We start from the raw sequence: 20243 nt of genomic DNA, 5'->3' as shown, positions 1-20243 counted from the left end.
CTGCAAACAAGGAGCGCACTACAGGTGTGCAAGGTGCTTGCATTTATCGCTTAAACAGCACTAACGGCCCCTTTACGCAGTGGGCAGAGTTTGGAAGGGGACTGAAAAAATGAAAAATCTGTATAACACACCTGTGTTTCACCTACTTCACCATTATTTACTCTTGTGTGATGTGTAAGTGTTTGCTACAACCTGTCGCCTGCAGCATTACCGTAGGAAAAAATGTGTCTTAACATTTTCGCACTACAAGCTTGCCTAGCGGTCTACGATCTTAAAATGTAACACAGGTCACCTGTGTGCCCTGTGCATGTTTACCCATTTTTCTCCTGCACACAGCCAGTTGCAATCCAGGCATTAACTACAAGCAGTGTACCAAAGCAAACACGTTAATCATACAATTCTGTCCAGCACCCCCCTCCCCCAACCCCTCCTCTTCCATCTTCAAGTGGTTTCAGCGAGGAAGTAAGTGAGCCCTAAAAACGTAAATTAGAAAGTTCCTTTCCCCGGAAGGCCAGACCTCTTCTCCAATTTATGACGGATACTTCAGAAGAGTGATCATCATCTGAGCCCAAAATGCACGACGCTAAGCTGCTGGTATTTCTCTGATGTTACATTACCAGAGTTTTTCAATTTTGTTTTATACCCCACACACATACACACACACACACACACGCACACACATATGCCAGACTGAAGGTCAGAACCAGTGCAGCAATCATTTCACAGACATTTGGACTTCTGATATCTTCCGGATGTCCAGGCTCAGTCTTACTGCTCCGTTTTTATTACCTGTTGCGCCTGTTTTTATTTAAAACAATATCTTCAGAGTACTTTCAGATCACATTCTACAAAACGACCATTCCTCTTATCTAAAGCTCTTCCATTTTTCAATAGGGGTAAAGAGAGCAAAGGTTTAGGGCTTTAAAAGTAAAAAAAAAAGGGGGGGGCCCTTACCTGTGGTGCATTTTATGGAAAACGATATTTATAGCTGCTCTTTTAAACATCCCTCACTTGTGACTAAATACAGCTTTGAAATGTAATCTATGGCGCGTCAGGACTTTTTTTGGCCAAGAAAACTGAAAATTAAACAAAAAGCAAAACCATGAAAGGTAAAACCAAAGGAGAAACTAATTTTTCACATTTACTCCTTAAGAGACGTTTGAGGTTTAACAGGTATGTCTAAAACAAATGTGAAACAGACGATGAGGTATTAAAACTCAGTCGTGATGGATGAATATGACTAAAATTATGCATCTCAAGTGTCAGGACCGCTTTGAATGGTTGCCTTTTAATATGATTACATTCAATAAAATAAACTATATGAAACATGTTTGGTGGTATTAGGAGGGCAGCTTTATCATTTTTGCTTTGCGCTAAAAGTGATTTATAAACTAAATGTTCCTGTTTGACAGTTTCTTTTAGAAAATTCAATACACTTCAACATCTACTGTGTTTCTGCAATGAGAAAAAAAACAAAGACAAAAAAACTCTCCACTGAAGAATTCTGTGATTCTTCAAACATAGTTTTGTCATCAAAGTTCACATAGTCTAAAAAAATGACATCCATGAGCAAATGGACCTTTATTTTTCTAATATTTTTTCTGTGACACCAGGAGAAAAATATGTTGATTTTGTATTCCAAGTATGGCTTAAAAATGAACCAATTCCAAGAGCTTCATTTTTTAATAACAGCTAAAAATCTGCAGCTGACTTTAAGCATACAAAGCTCCTCCTGTGGATTTAAAGTGGAGCTCCCACGACAGCTGTGACTCACTCTTCACTCCTCTGCAGGTGTGTGTACAGACGGGTGGCTGAGATTTCTTCAGCTCATTACCATGACAAATGAATCCTGTGACATGCATTTTTTCCCTCTCTTTTTAAGATATCTTATCTGAAACACAAACATCTCCTGCTTTCTGTGCCAGAATTATTCTCCACTATCGATAATGATCAAACACCTGTTGTGTGAAAAATACAGATTTTTGACACTGCGAGAAACGAAAAGTGATTCCACAGCTGCCTTGAATTTAGTTCCACAGTTTTCCTAAACTATTTTCATATTGGGAGATTAAACCCTTTAAAGGTCATGCAACGTTTGGGAACTGGAGTTGATGTATTTATAGGGCACCGTCTGTCCTAATACGGATCAGTAATACTAGATTAAATGAAATGTACTTGTAAATGTGGACAGCTGTAAGCTGTCACCTTTACCCTGAATTTCAAGCAGGTTAGAAAAAAAAACAACACGATTTGTTCAGAAACTGAAGCAGCGAATGATCTAATCACTGACTGATGTGCAATTATCTGATTTGCCTAAAACCAGGCAGTACTTGTTATGATTTCTTTAGAGCTGGCCAAGCAAAGGCCAATGGGCTGCGCCAAATTTGAATGAAAATGATATGACTTTCCTCATGAAAGCCCCCTTTTTCTTTAGAAAAGCCTGCTATTCCAAGAAAAGGGGCTTGGGAAAATTACTGGCACACATATGTATGCCTGCAGCAATTACCAAGGTCATAATGTCTAATTAATGACAGGTCCCTGGCTAACAACCATCTATAATTACAATTAGACTGCTCTCGAACAAGCTGTGTGATTAACAATTAGAACCTATTATAACAAGGTCCCCTCAATTAATACCTGCCAGTAAGCAAGATGAGAAGAGAGAAAGAGGGAGATAGACATGTCGAACATCAGAAGAAATTAAATGAATAAATATGACTTCTGATTAAAGTTCTTAAAATGATTTGAAACCACAGCTTGCAGAAAAAAAAAACAAGAAGTGCAATTTGTTGAATAGTAAGCCTTGGAGAGATCATCTGTTCCCTGAAAAAAGATGAAGAACACTTTTGAATTTCAATGGATTTACACTTTAAAATATTATAAAAATCCTCAAATAATTAGCAGCTTTCTACATCGAGAAACTAAAACAGTTGATTGCATATTATATTTAAAGGCCCACTCCAATTATACTTTCTTCAATTATGAAACCGTTCCCAGCGGTCTTTCAATTATAATTGTGCAGTTTTTAGTCAAAATCAAAAAGCTGTGTCGTTTTTTTAGAGACATATTTTCTACAGAGCAGCAGGAGCTTATCAGAAATTCATTTCCAAGTTGTGGGCGGGACTGTTTCCATCATCCTTTTGTTTACACTTTCTCCTGCTAGATTGTAGTCCCTCACAAGCTCAAGCTAACATTATTGTAGAAAATAAAACTGTGAACAATATAGGACATATCCAGCAGTATAGTTCTGAGCCAGATGCCAGCTCAGGCAAAGACAAAAAAAGACGCCAATGGATCTATTTGTCTGCAAGTGGATCCGGAGAAGGGAGACTTTGGCCCTTGGCAGTCGCTGTGTCACAAACCTGAGCTTTTTCAAGGCGCAGATTTTCATCTCCTCCTGATCCATCACAATTTGAATAAAGAGATACTCAGAAAAACAGTTTTAATCATAAATGACTTTATGTAGGTCCTCTAGCGTGAGAAAAATGCTACAAGAACAAGTTGAAAACACATTAAAACACAATTTTCATTGGAATTTTCATGCCCTTTTACTGCAGAAACCTGAACCAATTGAGAAGCAGCGCGTAAATGTTATGTGCCCCTTTGCCACTTCCACATACACGATTGAGACATCTGCAGTCAGATGCTGCAGATAAAACGCATATGATAAGATGATCAAAGGCAAGCACCTCTACAAAAGTGGGAGTTTGAGTCTGAGCGTTCATTAATGTGCATCTTGTGTTAACGTAGCACCACAAATGAATGATATCAACAAAGGTTTAAAGAAGTCATTGTTGATGCCCTTCACTTTAAGATGGGTATAATGTGGATTTCAAGCGCACAATTCTGAAGAGGGGATGAAAAAACCCAAGAGATGTATTTTAGTGTCCAGAGTTGTTAAGTTACACTGCCAAAGTAAGAATGTTTGAAAACACAACTAGAGAAAAAAAAAAAGAATAAATAAGTGACTAAAAAAGGCAATATACATAGAGAATGTAACCTCTCAAAAATGGCATGTTGGCAAAACAACTTATCCCGAACGAGTGCTGCAGGTTTTTGGGATTGTCCAGGTCTATTGAGGGTCGTAGAGAGGAGTGGCCGCATCATAAAAGGAGCACAGGTGTGTCTTTCATTGCGTGTGGCGAATGCATCGTGAAGTATTTGTAAGAATATTGGAAGTTCAACCCACTTGTGACGTACTGGTGATTATGTCATACGGCGCCCGTAAGTTGCACTCCAACCCATTGTGAGGTCCTGGCCGTGCACAAATGCTGCACAGACACTGGGTGTGCAAGTGGTACGTAATTGCCTGTAGCCCATCCTACACAAACTACACTCTGCTTATTTTCCTGATTTAAGAGTCAGGCTGCAAGCAAGGAGCACCAAATGTGCCCGTTGAGCAGTGCACAGGGTACGGGGTTAAAAAAAGACAAATCCATACCAAGTGCCGACATCTAACCTACGTCAGCCTTACTTAACTTTGCCTGTTGGAGAAGCGTTTGGTACGATCTGTCGCATATGCAGGACATTTTCACTCCAATCTTTACATTTTCAACAGTCCATAACCACCCACAGGTCAGTTGTGACAAAGGCAACAGCTTTGACATTAATTCAATTCAATTCAATTTTATTGATATAGCCCAATATTTACAACAATAGCCATCTCAATGGGCTTCATACCAGTTATCATTTTAGACTGTTCCAAAATATCTTGCATCAGAAATATATAAAAACTGACACTATATAAATAGCTTTTACCTGACAAAAATGATCTCAGTTGACTTTTAAGGGGGGTTAAATCTGGCAAATCAGCTGATTACTGAGCTATATTGAGATAAAAAATGTTTCTAAAAAATGTATCTAGTGTCCAGTGATACATGCAGAAAACCCCCAGTTTTTCTAACATAAATGTTGTGGCTATGACTGTTTATAAGACAGTAATGTTAAACTCTGAATGCAATGACTGAAAGATGGAAACTACTTTGTTTGACACAGTCGAGCGTCAGACATGTACCACATTTTATAAAGAGGCTGAACTGAAAGGCTGAGAGAAAGAAAAGGTAACAGATAAAAGAGAGGGTGAGAGCAGAGAGACAAGATAAATGGAAAGATAAATGAAGAAAAAGTGGATAAAAGGAGGAGGAAGATGAAAGAAGCAGAATCTGTAAAGTGCCTGTCTTAGAATTGTGTGTCTGTGTGCGACTGTACACTTCTTTCTAATTTTGTGTCCTTGAAGTCAAGCTTGTAACCACAGCAGAGAGGAAATTTCCCCCCAAAAAAAAAAAAAGTGACGACATTTTGACTCACAACTTCAAAGGGTGGTCACACCTGGGGCTTCCTCGAGTCCTCAGTGATCCAATCACAAGTGCACAGCTTAGTGACCACTTCAGATTTATTACCCCCATAATCCACAGGAAGGGATTATGGGGGTAATAAATCTATGAAAACACTCAGATATTTAAGTGATCTGACGTATGATGAATCCAAGCATCCACAATATGTTTCCAAAATTGCAGCAAAACTGGAAATATCAAACATAGCATTTTCGTGAATGACCACTAGATGCTAATTTTGGAATGGAGCAATTTCTCATTGACTTCCATGTCTAAAAATGTATACAACCTAGTTAATCCTTTAACACTGGAGATGTTGCCAGCGACAGCTAAATAAAGCACACTGTTTGACATATTGTAGCTTTCTGAGCGTTTACACAATCAACATGAATTAGCTGATTTTGTTGCAGAGTAAAGCAGCTTTTCATATTGGTTTGCACAAATATACAATGTCAGAAATTTGCTTCGCAAACGCACTTCACTACTAAACAGTCCGCTAGAGTTACAATATTTGAGTAAACGGTTGCAGAGTTATGCTATGGAGACCATGGGCATGTGTTGCGTCCCCCCCCCCAAATCTCCATTTTGATATACAAAAAGTCTCGGTGTCATATAACTCCGACCGAGCAAAGAAATGCAATTAATAATTTCTCCTTTATGATCAATTTTCATACAGTTCGTACTTCCGGTATTTAAAAATGACGCTAACCATATGTCTCAAACAAATCCAAGTCCCTGATTGGTCAAAGTTCTGCGGTTTTAACTTTCACGGCCTAATCAGTGGACACACATTTTGGACGTAGAGCCTGAAAACGGACTTGCATAGGGACGCGTCAACAAGAGAGTTTCGAATGCAGGACCCCAAAATGTACCTATATGTGCGTTTACATAAACTTTTCATTGCAAGTGGTCGTGAACATGCCTTGCCGTTACAGTATCATGGTAGTTGAAACAAAGTCAACGCTGGAGCTAAACCTCCCTGGTTAAAGGGCTAAATATCTTTTGGTATTTAAATTGCTTTAGTTTATATTAATAACAACAGTGTGTGATTGTGTGTCTGTATGTGAGGATGGCATTATTTTAACCACAAGAACAAAAAGACTCACCTACATCATACTGATTCTAAACCTTTCAGAGTAAACTATAGCCCTATATATGATAATATATTACCTTTGGCACACTACAGATTTTTTTAGCAGGTCATAGTTCTACCCTCAACAACTTGATCTCTGAGGAACCAGCACCTCCTGGTGGGTGCCGCTCATTTTATTACGTCAGCCTAGAGCCGGCCTCGGCAGCATTTCTGAGTTTCGCCCACGACAACAAACACATCTGAACTTTTTCGATGGTGGATGCACATTTTGTACAGTAAAAATAAAAGTGTTTGACCAATGACAACTAGCTAGGAGAAAGTGGGTGTGTGTGTGTTAGCTTGGAAGGGGCTGTTCCTTACTTATCTACGTCACAATGTGAGAACCCTCTCATTTTCGTTGGATTGGGAGGGGCTGGTGCTCGGAAAGAAGGTTTTTATGCTCAGCAATGCGTCAATGGAGCAGCATACCCCTTTGGGGTTGTTTTTTATGAGGAACTAACATTATGACACACTTAATTTTCTATGATATAGAACCCTTTATCTCAGAAAGTATGGCTTTCTATATCCCCACTTTTGAAGAACAGAAACAGCTGGGCATCTACTTTTATTAAAGAGGGTCAAAGGAGCAGTAAGGGGTGAAGAGATGTGACAGTTGGTGCCCGTTTTGACAGCAGAGATTAAATGGAAATACACAAACAAAGGCCCGCACCCACAAAAGCAAATCTGATAGCATGTCAGCTGACGGAGCTGTGGAGAACAGTCTGTGTTTGAACAGGACGGGACTGTTGAAACTCATACAGCTGGAGTCAGGCTGTCCTCTTTGTTTTCACACCACAACTTGTCCAGCAAAAATCTTCATAATTATCAGCCACCAACTTAAAAACGTTCACGTCAACGCACTGCTCCTTAAAGAGTCCTAAAAGAAAAAGAAAGCGAAGCTTTGACGGAGGTCGTCTTTTGGTTTCAGCTAAATGCCTGGGGACATTTTAATGTTTACTCTTAAGAAACTTGGAAAGCCCCTGAAAGTAAATAAGATCACAGATTCTTCCCAAACTCACCATGAAATAGGTCGTTAGGGTCAAGACCCTCTCTGTAAAGACTGCTTAAACTAGTCAAATATGCTCTGTTTACAAATCTCACTATAAAGTAGGATGTTATGGTCAGATGAGAGTGTAAGCGGCGATGGAAATGTTGGTGGAGCCATGCCAGAGCTGCACTGGAGGTGTAGACAGGAAGTGTTTTAAGCTTTCAGTGTCCCTTCATACAAAGCGACAAATGAAATCAAAAAGTCACTCCTACATTGAAAAATTAGCAAAACTGCTTATCGTATTTTCTACACTGTAGGGCGGATTTAAAAGCGTTAATGTTTTTTTTCAAAAAACAACAGTGCACCTTATAATTCGTAGAACCTTATGGATTGAAACTGGTAATGCTTACTGATGTTGAAGCAATGTTCAGAGGTAAACAGAGCTCTGTCAAAAAGTCAGTCTGTTGTTTTACGAGTTACAAAAGAGGTTTCGTAAATACGCTAATGCGGCTAATGATTAGCTGTGTCAGACTTATTTTTTTTTAATGTGTTACTAACGACGTTGGGAGTTAGCGTAGTCACAGTAAAGTTTGTTAATTGGTATCAGTCTGTTCTCCTACGTGTTGCAAACAAGATTGGGAGTTACAGGTATTGTGATTATGGCAACATGGCTAACATGTAGCGTGTCACAAACAAGTTTTAGAATACCTGCGAACGCAGCTAACAAAGTCTGACTTACGGACTTGTGTTTCACCTAATGCACCTCAAGCTACGTTCACACCGCCCTCCGCCCTGACCGTTCAAGCGACTACTTTCAATGAAAAAGTCTATGTGAGTGTCCATGAATGTGTGTTTTGCGTTTCCATGTTCAAAAGTTCAAGCGACAAAGTTTCTACAACCATTTTCAGGCTCTATACGTACAAAACATGTGGCCAGTTGAAGTCTGACCAATCAGAGAATAGGATTTGTCAGAGGCGAACGGGTAATATCCTTTTTAACCATTTGAAAATTGATCATGGCAGATAAATTAATAATTGTGGTTTGTGCCCCCCCCAGAATTCGGTGACACCAAGGCTTTCATGTATTGCAATAGAACTATGAAAGAAAGCACGGAGCGAGATTTAAGAGATTTACACTGCGTCGACATTTCGCACCAAGCCTTTTCCAAATGCAGGTCCCAGACATGCGCCAGAAAAAGAAGAAGAAGCCCCTCCCTGCTTGTCCAGTGTGAACGCCATGGGCTATTCTCTCATTCTAGGAACCTGCGAATGACCGGTATGATCGTAGATTTGTAGTTTGGTGCACATGGCATAATTTCAATAATTGACCATTCATTGAGGCCGTGATTTATAATGCAGCCACCATGCCTTATAGTGTGGAAAATACCATAATTTTCTTTATTTCCCTGCTCTGATATGCACATTTTTCTTTATTTACTTTGATTCTGGTTAAATAACGTTATATTTCACAGCTTCAAGAGTTTAACAATTGTTTAAATTGCAGAAAAAACATGCAAATCTAATGAAAATTGTACTTTTTGTAAAATGATATCACTCTAATTACAAACATAAAAGGACGCAGCGTTTTTTCTGAGGTTATGTTTGTTTTATGTGTTATGAGTTTTACATTTCTTATTCAAAATGACTTTCAATTATTGATGTCTTTTCTTTTATGTATACTGTTCACTGCAGCCCACTGAAGTGTGCTTTTCATCTGCTTCAAGGCCTTGTTTTTACTGCAGTTGAGTTATTTCTTGTTTGTCTTGCAACTGCACGAACAAATTTGATTAACACTTTCGGCAAAAATAAAACCACTAAGGAGACTAAAGAAATGTAATATTGAACCTGTCCATGCACTCACTGTATCAAAAGATGATTATGTGTGGGAGAAAAAAACTTAGCAACCTTTCTTTTGATTTAATTGATTTTTCTTAAAAAACTAAATTCACAGAAATTTGGCTTTAGTATTTTTTCAAATTAAATTAGTTTTGTTTGTAGAATTAATAGGTAGGCTGTACTTTTCCACCTTCTATCATCAAAAACAAGTAAGAAGAAAATATCTTATGTTATAATTATGTTTTTTTAACTAAATGCCCAAAACAAACCAAAATGTAGTTAATTGGTGAAAAAAGACGCTTATAAAAAACTGTAAACATCTCTCAAAAAGTAAGAAGGCCTATTTGTGTGTTTTGTAAGGTTATTTAATAAATAAAATAAATAGAAAAAACACTTTTCCTGGAAAAATGGCAGATGAAATAATTGGGTAGGATCTGGGATATGACATCTGATGTATTTGATGTTATATTTACCTTGTTTCCAGAGGCACATTGCTACCCAGCACCCAGCTGTCTTGCAGCGGGACGCTCTCGGGGGGCGTGGTCTGCAGCTCGGCTGGTGATTGGCCGGCCACGGGGGCCGGGCTTCCAGTAGGAGGGGTTAGTTGTCGCGATGAATTTAAGGTATGGCCAGCGTGGTGTGTGGAGCCCAGGGCTTGGTTGAGAGCTGTTACTGATGGCTGCTGGCGGTGAGGTGGTGGTACAGGAGGCAAGGTCGGTCCATGATGATTTGACGTTTGTTCTGTCAACGAGACCAGAGAAGGGTTTTATGGACAAAGACGCATCATGCTTGGGCACAATGTGCTTTTCGACAACATTGACAATGTTGTTTAAAGACTTACTCCGACAAAAAGTGTGTTTTGGGTGTTTTTCTATGGTGGCCCTAAAGTACAAATCCCATCAACAAATCACTTTAAAGGTCACAATGACAATTAAAAAAACACAACTAAAATAAAAAAAACAGCATTTTAGAAAACAAACCAAAATTCCAGAAACCAAAATTATTCTGGTTTCCATAAAAAGAATAAACATTTCGGAAAGCAAAAGTAATTTTAACAAATTATAATGAAATGTTAAAAAAAAACGAAGCAAAGAAGAAACTAGAAAAGGTAGCTACTATGGGACATTGCTGATTGGATGAAGACGTTTGTCTATCATTTTAACTGAATGTTATTTGACATAAAGCCATGCTGGGTATCCTCATCCAATCAGTAAAGTTGCTTCAAGGCAACAACTCCGATGCAGATTTCTAATGAGCTTCTGCCACTCTGCAGAAACTGATTTTTTTTTACCTGTCCTACAAATGGAAAAATCATAATTAAAAGATCTCTAGAAACACTTTTAAAATAAATTAAAAGATCTTTATAAAATATTAAAAAGCTTTTGTATAATTTGTCTTTTGCAGGCTTTTTTACATACATTATAATTTTTAAAAACGTTTTGTTTGTAGTTGATTCCAAAATGACTGTCATTTTGTTGGCTGGGTGTAGGACTGTCCTGCAGAAAACCAGGGTTCAATTCCCTTCACGCTACTGCCTAACTACAGCATGTAGCCACTGGGGTCCGCGTCTGGGCCTCCCTGAGACTGTCCCCAGCTCGGATAAAACACGGGGTTGGGTCAGGAAGGGCATCCGGCGTAAAAAAAAATAACAGCCAAACCACCTGAGTGAATTAATGAAAGCTGATTCCCTGTGGCGACCCCTGCTGGGATGTGCAGAAATATGATCGAACATTAATGGTGGACACAACTAAAGCAACTGCTATTACAGCTACAGCTACAACAAAATAAAAACTGGCCTACTGCTGGCTTTTTCTCTCCAATTGCATTTTTGCAATAAATCTAAATGCTGCAGAGGATTTATATATACCACCAACCTAAAACAGGGTTTGGGAGAGTAGATTTTAGCAGTCAGCATAATCTCCAATAGATGTTTGAAAAAGCCTTAGATTCATCTGATTATGTGGACATATAGGTGGGGTCTTTGACTTGATTCTCACAGATGTTAGCCCCATTTGAAACCCATTTGAGTTTGAAGGTCTCATAAACACACCAAAAGCTGTGTGTTTTCATCTGGTGTTGTTGGTGTGCGTGAATGTACCATCAGACTCTGTCACTTTGTTTGGCAGTGCTGTCCTGCTGGGAGAGGGTTCTCCTGCAGGGAAATGATGATGAAATGTGTGGGCAAGTTTTTATTTATTTCTTTAGTTTTTCTGTGGTTCATAAAAACATAAAATAAAGACACTGCAATAAAAAGAGCCAGAAACACAGTTCAGAAGGATGCCATCTCCTCACTGAACGGGGGGGCCGAGCTCCAGAAATAAGCCCTGATAATCTTATCAGAGGCCAGCTGACCTGATAATGAAAAGTGTAGCTGATCTGGAGACTTGAAGCCTCGGTGGCGCCTGACCATGACTAAGTGAAAATTTAGCAAAAGATGAGACTGCTGCCCCAAACTCAAGACTTAATGGGACCTTCTGGGACCAGTAAAATCCTCAAGATCCTCTGTGATCACAGTGACTCGCCAAATGCTGAAACTTTAGAATACAATAAAAGAAGAATGCATGGCCATTGAGAGGGGAAAAGGGGAAAAAAAGGACAAAAACAGTGACCCAAACCATTGTGAGGAAATGCTGCAAGTATGAAGAAATGGGCTGCAACTGGCCCTCAAATGACAAACACCATCACACAAAAAAAAAACAAAAAAACATAATGCCTCTCATGATTTAGCACAGGGCCAGACGGTCCAGGGGATCCAAGCAGGAGAAATATTCTGATTTAACACAGACGTCCACCCAAAATCTGAGTGATAAATCCTAGCAACTGTTGAAGTAATCATTAATGGACTGTTGAAATGTCAAAAAAGAGCTGCCTAAGGCAGGTGAGAACTGTAGCTCTTCATTGTTCTTGGCTCGGCCAGACCGAATAGCGATCAGGGCTTGGGCCTCACAAAACACCACCAGGTCTTTATGAAAAATATTTGTTTAAAGCTTATCTGGCTTCAACTTTTCCCTACTGCTTACTTCCCAGTGCTTTTCAGTTCCCCTTTCTGTGCTCCGAGGGAAATGAATGGCAATGCTAGATTTAATTTGCATAAATAGCATAACGTCTCCATTTCCCAGCCCTTCTGTTATTCCGCCTCCACCGGCCTCATTGGAGAGAACAGAGAACAAAGACGGAAGAGAGGGGATACGTGGAGAAACGGTGAGGTGGAAACAGGGAGGACTTGAGTTGGAAAGGAGGTGCACCCACCTCTCCTCCAAAAAACCCCTCTCTTTATTCTCTATTTACGCCATCCAAATTCTGTACTGCCAACAAAGTATTTGTTCCAGTAAACCTAAAAGGCTAAATTATGGACAAACACAAACACACAAGGAGAAGATATTTAGCTGTTTTTTACATACATACATTTTTACATACATACATTATACACACAATGTAAAGGGGGTAGAAAATCAAGTTTTTTTTCTGTTCCTTTTTATTTCCTTGTACAAGATCTGAAAAGAAATAAAGAAATTGAAATTTAATTAAAAAAGCAGGGCTTGAACTTAACTTAGCATCTCCTTGAACGTGAAAAAACATGAAAGAGTATTTAAAAAGAGTAAATTCTCAGTCAGATGATGGGAATTAAAGAATCGACCAGAATCTGCTTTCAGCTTCACTTCGCCTACAGAAATTAATGGACCGAGAACCTTTCATCAGTCCCTTAAGGGGACATGTCAGTTAGTAAACAGCACATGACTGCTTTCACATCCTCCAGGTGAGGAGATCCAACCACAACAAGGAGATTACACAACCGCATTTAATCCTAAATTAAAAAAAAAAAAGTATTTTTCACACAAAAAACAAGCTTTACATGTTCTTTATGAATATAAACCTTTGCTTAAAGGCCATGTATCATGAAAAAAATCAACATTTTTGAGTCTTTAAATGTATTATGCTTTTAATTCCTCACAAAAAATATCTGATGAGCCTGCGCTGGCCAAACGCTGTAAACACATTTCCCTTTTATATGGACAATGTGCACATTCATCTTCGCAAGAGTTTGGATGTCGTTTGTTTTCGAGGCCGGCTCTAGGGTGACACCCACACAGAGCGAAAGGCGGGGCCTCAGAGATCGAGTCGTTTTTCTTCCCGGGTACTGCCAAAATAACTCATATTTCATGAAATAAATTTTCTTTAGTGTGCTAAAAGTAATCTATTATCCTATATGTGAATATAGTTTACTCTAAAAGGCTTAAAAATAGCATAATATAGGCCCTTTAAAGACTTTGAGAAAATGCGAAAGTAGCCAAAAAGCTTCCACTTGTTTGCCCAAAACTCAATAACTGATTGAAGATTTGCAAAACTGTCAGGGCGAAGCAGAACAGGAGGAGTCTTTAGGTCTCTTTATGGACGAGAACAATTCACTTTGTGCCTTTATTATTATTCTGTAAAGATGAATTGGGCCAACGGCTTAAGGACAAACAGTTTAGCAGATCTTCACCATGTTTAGTCAAAGAGAACGACCGCTCTTGACTTTCGTTTCATCGCTGACAGGAATTTCTAAGTGGATTCTGACACTTTATTTGTGCTGTAAACCTTTTTTATGGGATGCTGAAGTGTTTTGCATGCATAACATTAATCTGCAAGACACAATGATTTATTTATGTTTTTGCTACATACTGGAGACATTGTTCATGCCTTAAATGTTTCAAATCTGTCATTTTTAAATGCTAAAGTAACACTGACAAAACCACCGTTTTTACGATGCAGTCAGTGATTTGTTTACCAAAATATATACTTTGAGCTTCAGTCATTTGTCTAAGAAAACGAACTGCGGTTCATGGATTTAATTGAAATGCCTCCGAAATTTCCTAAGAACCATTCATAGAATCAGAACTGGATGTTTGGAATTAAAGAAAAGTGAGTATGGTTTTCAAAGATCTTACCAAACACATGATGTTTCTGTTTGAAATGACAATGTCATTTAAAAGGAGCTGTGAAACGGCAATGCAGTAGATTATGTTATAATTGTAACTTAAAAAAATTCAGTGTATATTAGGAATCAGTCATTTGCTTCTCACGGACACAAAAAACTTTAAGGAGTGTTTTACATCGTCAGTAAAGACGTTCCCAAAGCCTTTGTGCATTGATTTGTGGGAGCAGAGTTATGCTGACCTCCCTGTTTGGAGTGGAGCATGAAGGCAGTGGAAGTCACAGTCAATGAAGGTGTGGAAATGTGGCTTAAAGGTGCTTTCATGACACGGCTTCTGCGTAGCTGTTGTTATAATATCACTTCTTCTTCTTCAATAACAACTGAATAGAATCACAATTAGAAAAACATCTTGTTCCAGCATTTCATCCAAAAACGTTCAAACAAACACAACCTTTGAAGCCAACAGGGCTCCAAGAAATCAGTGCTTGGGCTTGCTTTGTGTAACCCTTGTGCTATTCTATGGGGTCAAGATGACCATTGACATCTTATCCCTACCCTGACAAAGGTGGATAAAGGTGGAGAGGATTTCATGTAAACCATGGAAACCAGTGAAGATTACAAATCAATGAAGAAATGAAGAAAAAGGTTCAGCGCACTGTCTAGTGGGGTCTATATGACCTCACTCCCAATGTTAAAGTGCCTAGGATAGCACAAGGGCTAAATCAGAGGGGCCATAAAGGTCGAAGCCTCTCTGTCACCAACTTGAAATCAGACAGTTCGACACGTTCCTGAAGCACATCACAGGAATCATTTGGAAATAATAGTTAGTAAAAATGACTGTACATTGAGGATCTGTTCATGACTTCCTGACAGGGAAATGTAAAAGTCCCACTCTTATTGTCTTTTGAAATTTTTTGCCAAAAAATCAAAAAACCTGTTGTTTGCTAGGACATAGTTTCCGCAGAGCAATGGTGGTTCATTAGAAATTCACTTCACAAATTCACATTGCTCAGAAGAGGAAGCTTATGACCCACGAAGCGTACTTTCGACATCACAAATAAGCTCTTTTTCAGTCAGCAATACTCTGAAATGAACATTTAAGCTTAATTTTATCTATTCATGTCCTCCAACATCAGAAAAAATGCCACAAGAACATGTTAAAAACACCAAAGCACAATTTCATCAAATTTAACCAGTAACTTAGACATTTCAGTTTCTCAGACTCTGCTGGTCTAAAGAAGTTGCAGTAGCTTTTTTAACTTTAAATGGGACAAAAAAATCAATTAAGTTTATATTTAAGAGTTTTTTTGTATTAATGTCTAAAAAAAGGGGGTTTGTGTCTTTATAGCAACATGACAAGGAAAGGCAAATCAGACAACCTCAGACGTCTAACCCAACACAACCGACAGCAGACAGGAAGAGTACAAGAGTCATAATGGGTTCTAATCAATGTTCCCATACTCTGAAACAAGCCAAGAAACAGAAAATCTATGGTTAAATCGTCCTTAAACTGTAAATCATAAAACAAGAAGGACAATTACCCGTTTCAGCCCAGCTCACCACATTCACACTCTCTAACACCCTTGTGTGCGTCAGTATATATTGGATTTTCTGTTGTTTTGCTGCTTACAACAACAGATCCTGTGAAAAAGAGAAGAGGTACTTAATGCAAATCAATGAAGACACTAAGGAGATCAGTGAAGTGAAAAGTGGTTCAAGAAAGCCTGTTTCATACATGTGGGGGGGCTTCATCTTCACCCCCACACACTGTGTGCTGTCACATACCAGAGTGGTGAAACTTTCCCCGCAAGGCTCTCGTGTAAAAATATCATCCAGCCGTGAGCTTCATGCTAAAAGATTGTAAAAGAAAAACATCAGTGGAGTTCCACATCTGAAAAAGCGACTACTTCAGCAGCCAAATGGTCAATGAAGTTTCCCAGCGGTTTGGATGCCAGAATAAACACCGGGAGGAGCAGTTTGGCTCCGGAGCCGTGCGGAGTTACACTCTAAACGTTGTGTAGTGGATGCCAGTTGCACAAAAAGCCTCAGCCCCACTTGTTTCAAAGCATAACTGTCTTAATCTTGACAAGATTGGGGGAAAACACAGGGACCAGAATAGAAGAGCAGAGACATAAATCAGGTAAATCTGCTCTTTCTCTGATGTCAGCTCCTGACGTTGAGTTGAAGCAGTGGATCTATCTTTAGTCCGCCTCCTCCCTGGCCCTCCTCACTCGGTCTGTTTGGGCCTTTGTTCTTTCCGTTCACTTTCAGGACTGTCATCTGCAGCCTTGGCTGGAAAAACCCGAGTCAAGCATCAGAAATTTGTCATCTGCTTGGAAAGCACTTGAAGTCTGACCACTTGTAATTATTTACTAATTTGGTGTCAATTGAATGTCTTGGGTTTCATCTGTAATTCTCAGTGGAGACTGATCTGAGTAGATAGGCAGTCCGTGTAACGTCTGTCTAAACAGAGCTACGCTCCACAAGCCATTTCATGGACACTTTACCAACTAATATGGCCTGAAATATCCCAGAATCCCAGCCATGGGTAAGACTTGAGTGATGCCAGACGGATCAACTTGAAATGATGTGTACAGAAAACTTGCCATTTAAACAAATGCTTGTTTCTCTTTAAAATAACAGTAAACAGACAACAGCTTTGTCTGGGTTATTAGCATTTTGAGCAGCTCTGAGCCTTTCTCTAATTATCATGTCGATACATTTAAAAACTGAGACAACAAACGTGTCAACATGCAGGAAAAATGTATAAAAATGTGTTTGTCAGATGTGTGTGTGTGTGAAAACTCAAAGCCGGGTTCCTGCACTGATAATCACGTCTCTGCAGCTCGCCTGGTTCAGTAATGAGTATTAAAATTAGAACTCTCATCTGAAGTATCAAAGCACAATTTATACCTCACACAGTATTAAGCAATCAAATATGCAATCAATTAATGTGTTTATGCGTTACCAAACTTTTTTGGTGGTTGAGCTGCGCCCCTGTCAGAACAAACACTGGCGGTTACTTTTAAAGTAGCAAATGTGTCACACAGTGTGGCAACGTGGGGTCAAGTGCACCGCCTGAGGACACGTCAACTGTCAAGGCCAGGAATAGATCCACCAACTCCCCAACCAACTGACCACTGCCCTACCCCCTGAGCCCGGAGCTACTGTTTTCACATCATCTTAATAAAACTATTGAAAAAAGCTTTTTTTTTTAACCAAATGTTTTTTTTAGTTAATAAAGGATAATTCAAGGATGATTCAATGACACCCATTACCCATGTACAGAAAGGTTTAAAAGAGAATAAAGGACATGTTTTAAATACTATTGACAGGGGACCATTATAAAAAAAAAACCATCAGATTTATCCATTTATTTGGTTTTTGCCTTTTGCTCATGCACAACGGTTTGAATCAAAGACCTCTAATTGGAGAAAGTGGGTAAAAAAAACCATGATTTTTCTTTTAACCCTGCTTACAAATGACAATCTGTCTTTTTGATTTTACATTATGTGACATCATCAGCGTATAATGTAATACACTGTATTTCATAACTATAATTAGCACCAATCTTTTTTAAACTTAATTTCTTAAAGATGAAAAAAGCTTGTTATCCTACACTAGAAATTAAGATGTTTTTTTCATATCTTAGCTTTTGGGGTTTTGCATTTACAGCATTTTCAATCAGAATATGAGCAAATAATTATCAATGATTGATGTATAAGTGACAAATGTGGAGTTTTAGGTCAGTAGTAAGTATTAGTCTTCACACGTGAGCTTTGAACTGTGCTTGGAAAAGGAAACTGTAATGTGAGGTTTTTGGAGACGGAGCTCTACCCTGGGGTATACACAGAGGTCCGCATCCGTGTGATGGAGGGGCGAATATGCAGTAAATATGCATCTCAGCAGAGCAGTGAGGTGCCGTTCTGGAGGAAGGTTATCTGTCAAAGACAGTCTGATTAAAACTGTTAACCATTAGTGATTTATCTGTTCTCCAAGTTCACAACAGTTCAGGACAAACAGCTCGGAGTCAAGGTTACGGCTGTGTGAAGTGCTTTGTGGAATTATCCATCATCCTGAACATTTGTATGCAGCGAAAAATGTAGAAAGAAAATGTATGTTTTTAGTTTTTTTTTTGCTTTATATACCAAATCTTTCAAACTGAAAACAGATGAATCTCCTTTGGTTTTTGTTCCTTTAAAAGTCCCAAATTTAGATCCAAGGTTTAAATGTATTTCTAATTTGTAAAGATGAAAGCCATTGTTCTATCCTAGGCAATTTTTTAGAATATAACAAACCCAAATGCACAGGATGATACTCGTTATTGATTACAATTTTAAAATTGACAACCTCCCCGTCAAAACTGTGGAAAGATTGTAAGAATAACTGGAAAAAGCATTTCTGGTGTGTAGGGTAAGCAATAACCATTTCCCATCATGCCTTTGTGAGACTAAAGTTGTCAAAGGATCAATGTGTTCGCTAAATCAATATTTAAACCTTTTTATAAAAAAAATATATACTTTTTTTCCCCCCTAAATTACTACAATTTCTAAGGGCCGGACATAATGTCCTTACAGGTGAATCTCGATTTGAAATCGTTCATGGTTCTTTTTTAAAGAAAAATGTGCGTAAATAAAGCTGGCAAGAAAGGGCAGACCAGCAAAACTCAGAACCAGACAAGAAGGGAATTAATCAAACAGATAAAAAATGGGTCAAAGGGGAATTTGAAAGGAGCTGTGAAGCTTCATACTATAGATGGGAAGGTCTGTCTAAAAGGCCGCTTTAAGCTTCACACCCCACAAATCTGGGGTTTGTGGATGAAAGTGCAGAGAAAATCACAGCGTTTCATCTGAGGCCTCTGAGTGACAGACCTCAGAACAGCCAGGATGGACCATAGAAACACAACTACAACGCTAAGATGATGTTTTTACCCCATTAGGTGCACTTAAAGGGCAGGAAGACCTGGTCTGAGCTGCACTTCTTATCAGATCAAAATGCAAACGTTTACTGTGGCAAATGTATTTAGTGTAGGATTAATTTATATTTCAATCTCATATGTTTTTAAATTAATTGTAACCCAGCGGAACCCACAAATAATTTTCTTCTTGGATTTTAAAATTAATTTGGCTTTTTTTCTGTTCATTTTGGGTAGCAGCAATTAACCGCAACGGAATGAAGAAAAAAATAAATAAAATAAAAATAGGAATAATGATAATTATGATAACTTATTTAAATAAAAAATAAAAAAACGGTGGCTACATATGACCCTACCAGAATTAATCAATTTGACTATCATAGCCTTCTAGTTATTTCATCTATGAACTTTTTTTGTTGGTATTTTTAGGATAGATATTTCAAGAAATAGTGAACTACTTTTTGGTTTTACTTACACAAGTTGCAGCTAAAGTATTTAAAGATTTAAACTAATTATTATGAAACACTAATTGAGTTCCATCTTTCTGTAAGCATGAAATCACAGCTCCACGCTCATTGGCTGTTTGACCTTCCACCCATGTGTTGGCTTAATCATATGAGTAAATTGAGTGAGACTCGGGCGATGCTGGCTTCACCTGGCAGAGATACAAACGAGCTGCTGGCACAGTGAAGACGTTAGCAGAAGAGGGAGGGAAGGGAGTCAAACCAGCTGTTTCTGACATGCTGAGATTTATCTCAGCCGTCTTTGATTAAAGATTTTTCATTTGTAAGACTGCCAGGTGAAAATTAGGGCTGTGTTAGTTCTCGGTTTTAGCAAAAAACAACTATTTAAGCAGTAGTTTTTATTTTTATTTTCTTGTTTTAGTTGTTACTTTTTAAAAACCCACTCCAATGAAAATAAAGTTTTGGTGCTTTTAACTTGTTTTTGCAGCTTTTTTCTCACAATGGAGGACATGTGAAAAAAAAACTAGATTAAAACTGCGTCTCTGAGTATTTCTTTATTCAGACATTGTGAATCAGGAGCAGACAAAAAATGCTTATTGTTTCTACATACGAACTACAATCAGCAGGCTGGGTAGCTCTGATATTGCTTGCAGTTTCTATT

General features: G+C 38.5%; 1 protein-coding gene across 19 annotated transcripts in view; it reads right to left on the bottom strand.

Moving 5' to 3' along the window:
* Nucleotides 1–20243, bottom strand: part of tenm3 (teneurin transmembrane protein 3) — a 709086-nt gene that overhangs the window by 110928 nt on the left and 577915 nt on the right. For all 19 annotated transcript variants that reach the window (XM_078946824.1, XM_078946819.1, XM_078946845.1 and 16 more), the window contains one exon: nucleotides 9762–10029. In XM_078946824.1, coding sequence (XP_078802950.1) covers nucleotides 9762–10029 — 268 coding nt within the window. The remainder of the gene's footprint in view (nucleotides 1–9761; nucleotides 10030–20243) is intronic.

This window comes from Oryzias latipes, chromosome 1 (assembly GCF_053564925.1).
Source record: "Oryzias latipes strain Hd-rR chromosome 1, Olatipes_Hd-rR_3.1".
NCBI classification, from domain to species: domain Eukaryota; kingdom Metazoa; phylum Chordata; class Actinopteri; order Beloniformes; family Adrianichthyidae; genus Oryzias; species Oryzias latipes.
Note: the sequence above shows the minus strand (reverse complement) of the source record. Positions and strands in the feature narration are given on the sequence as shown.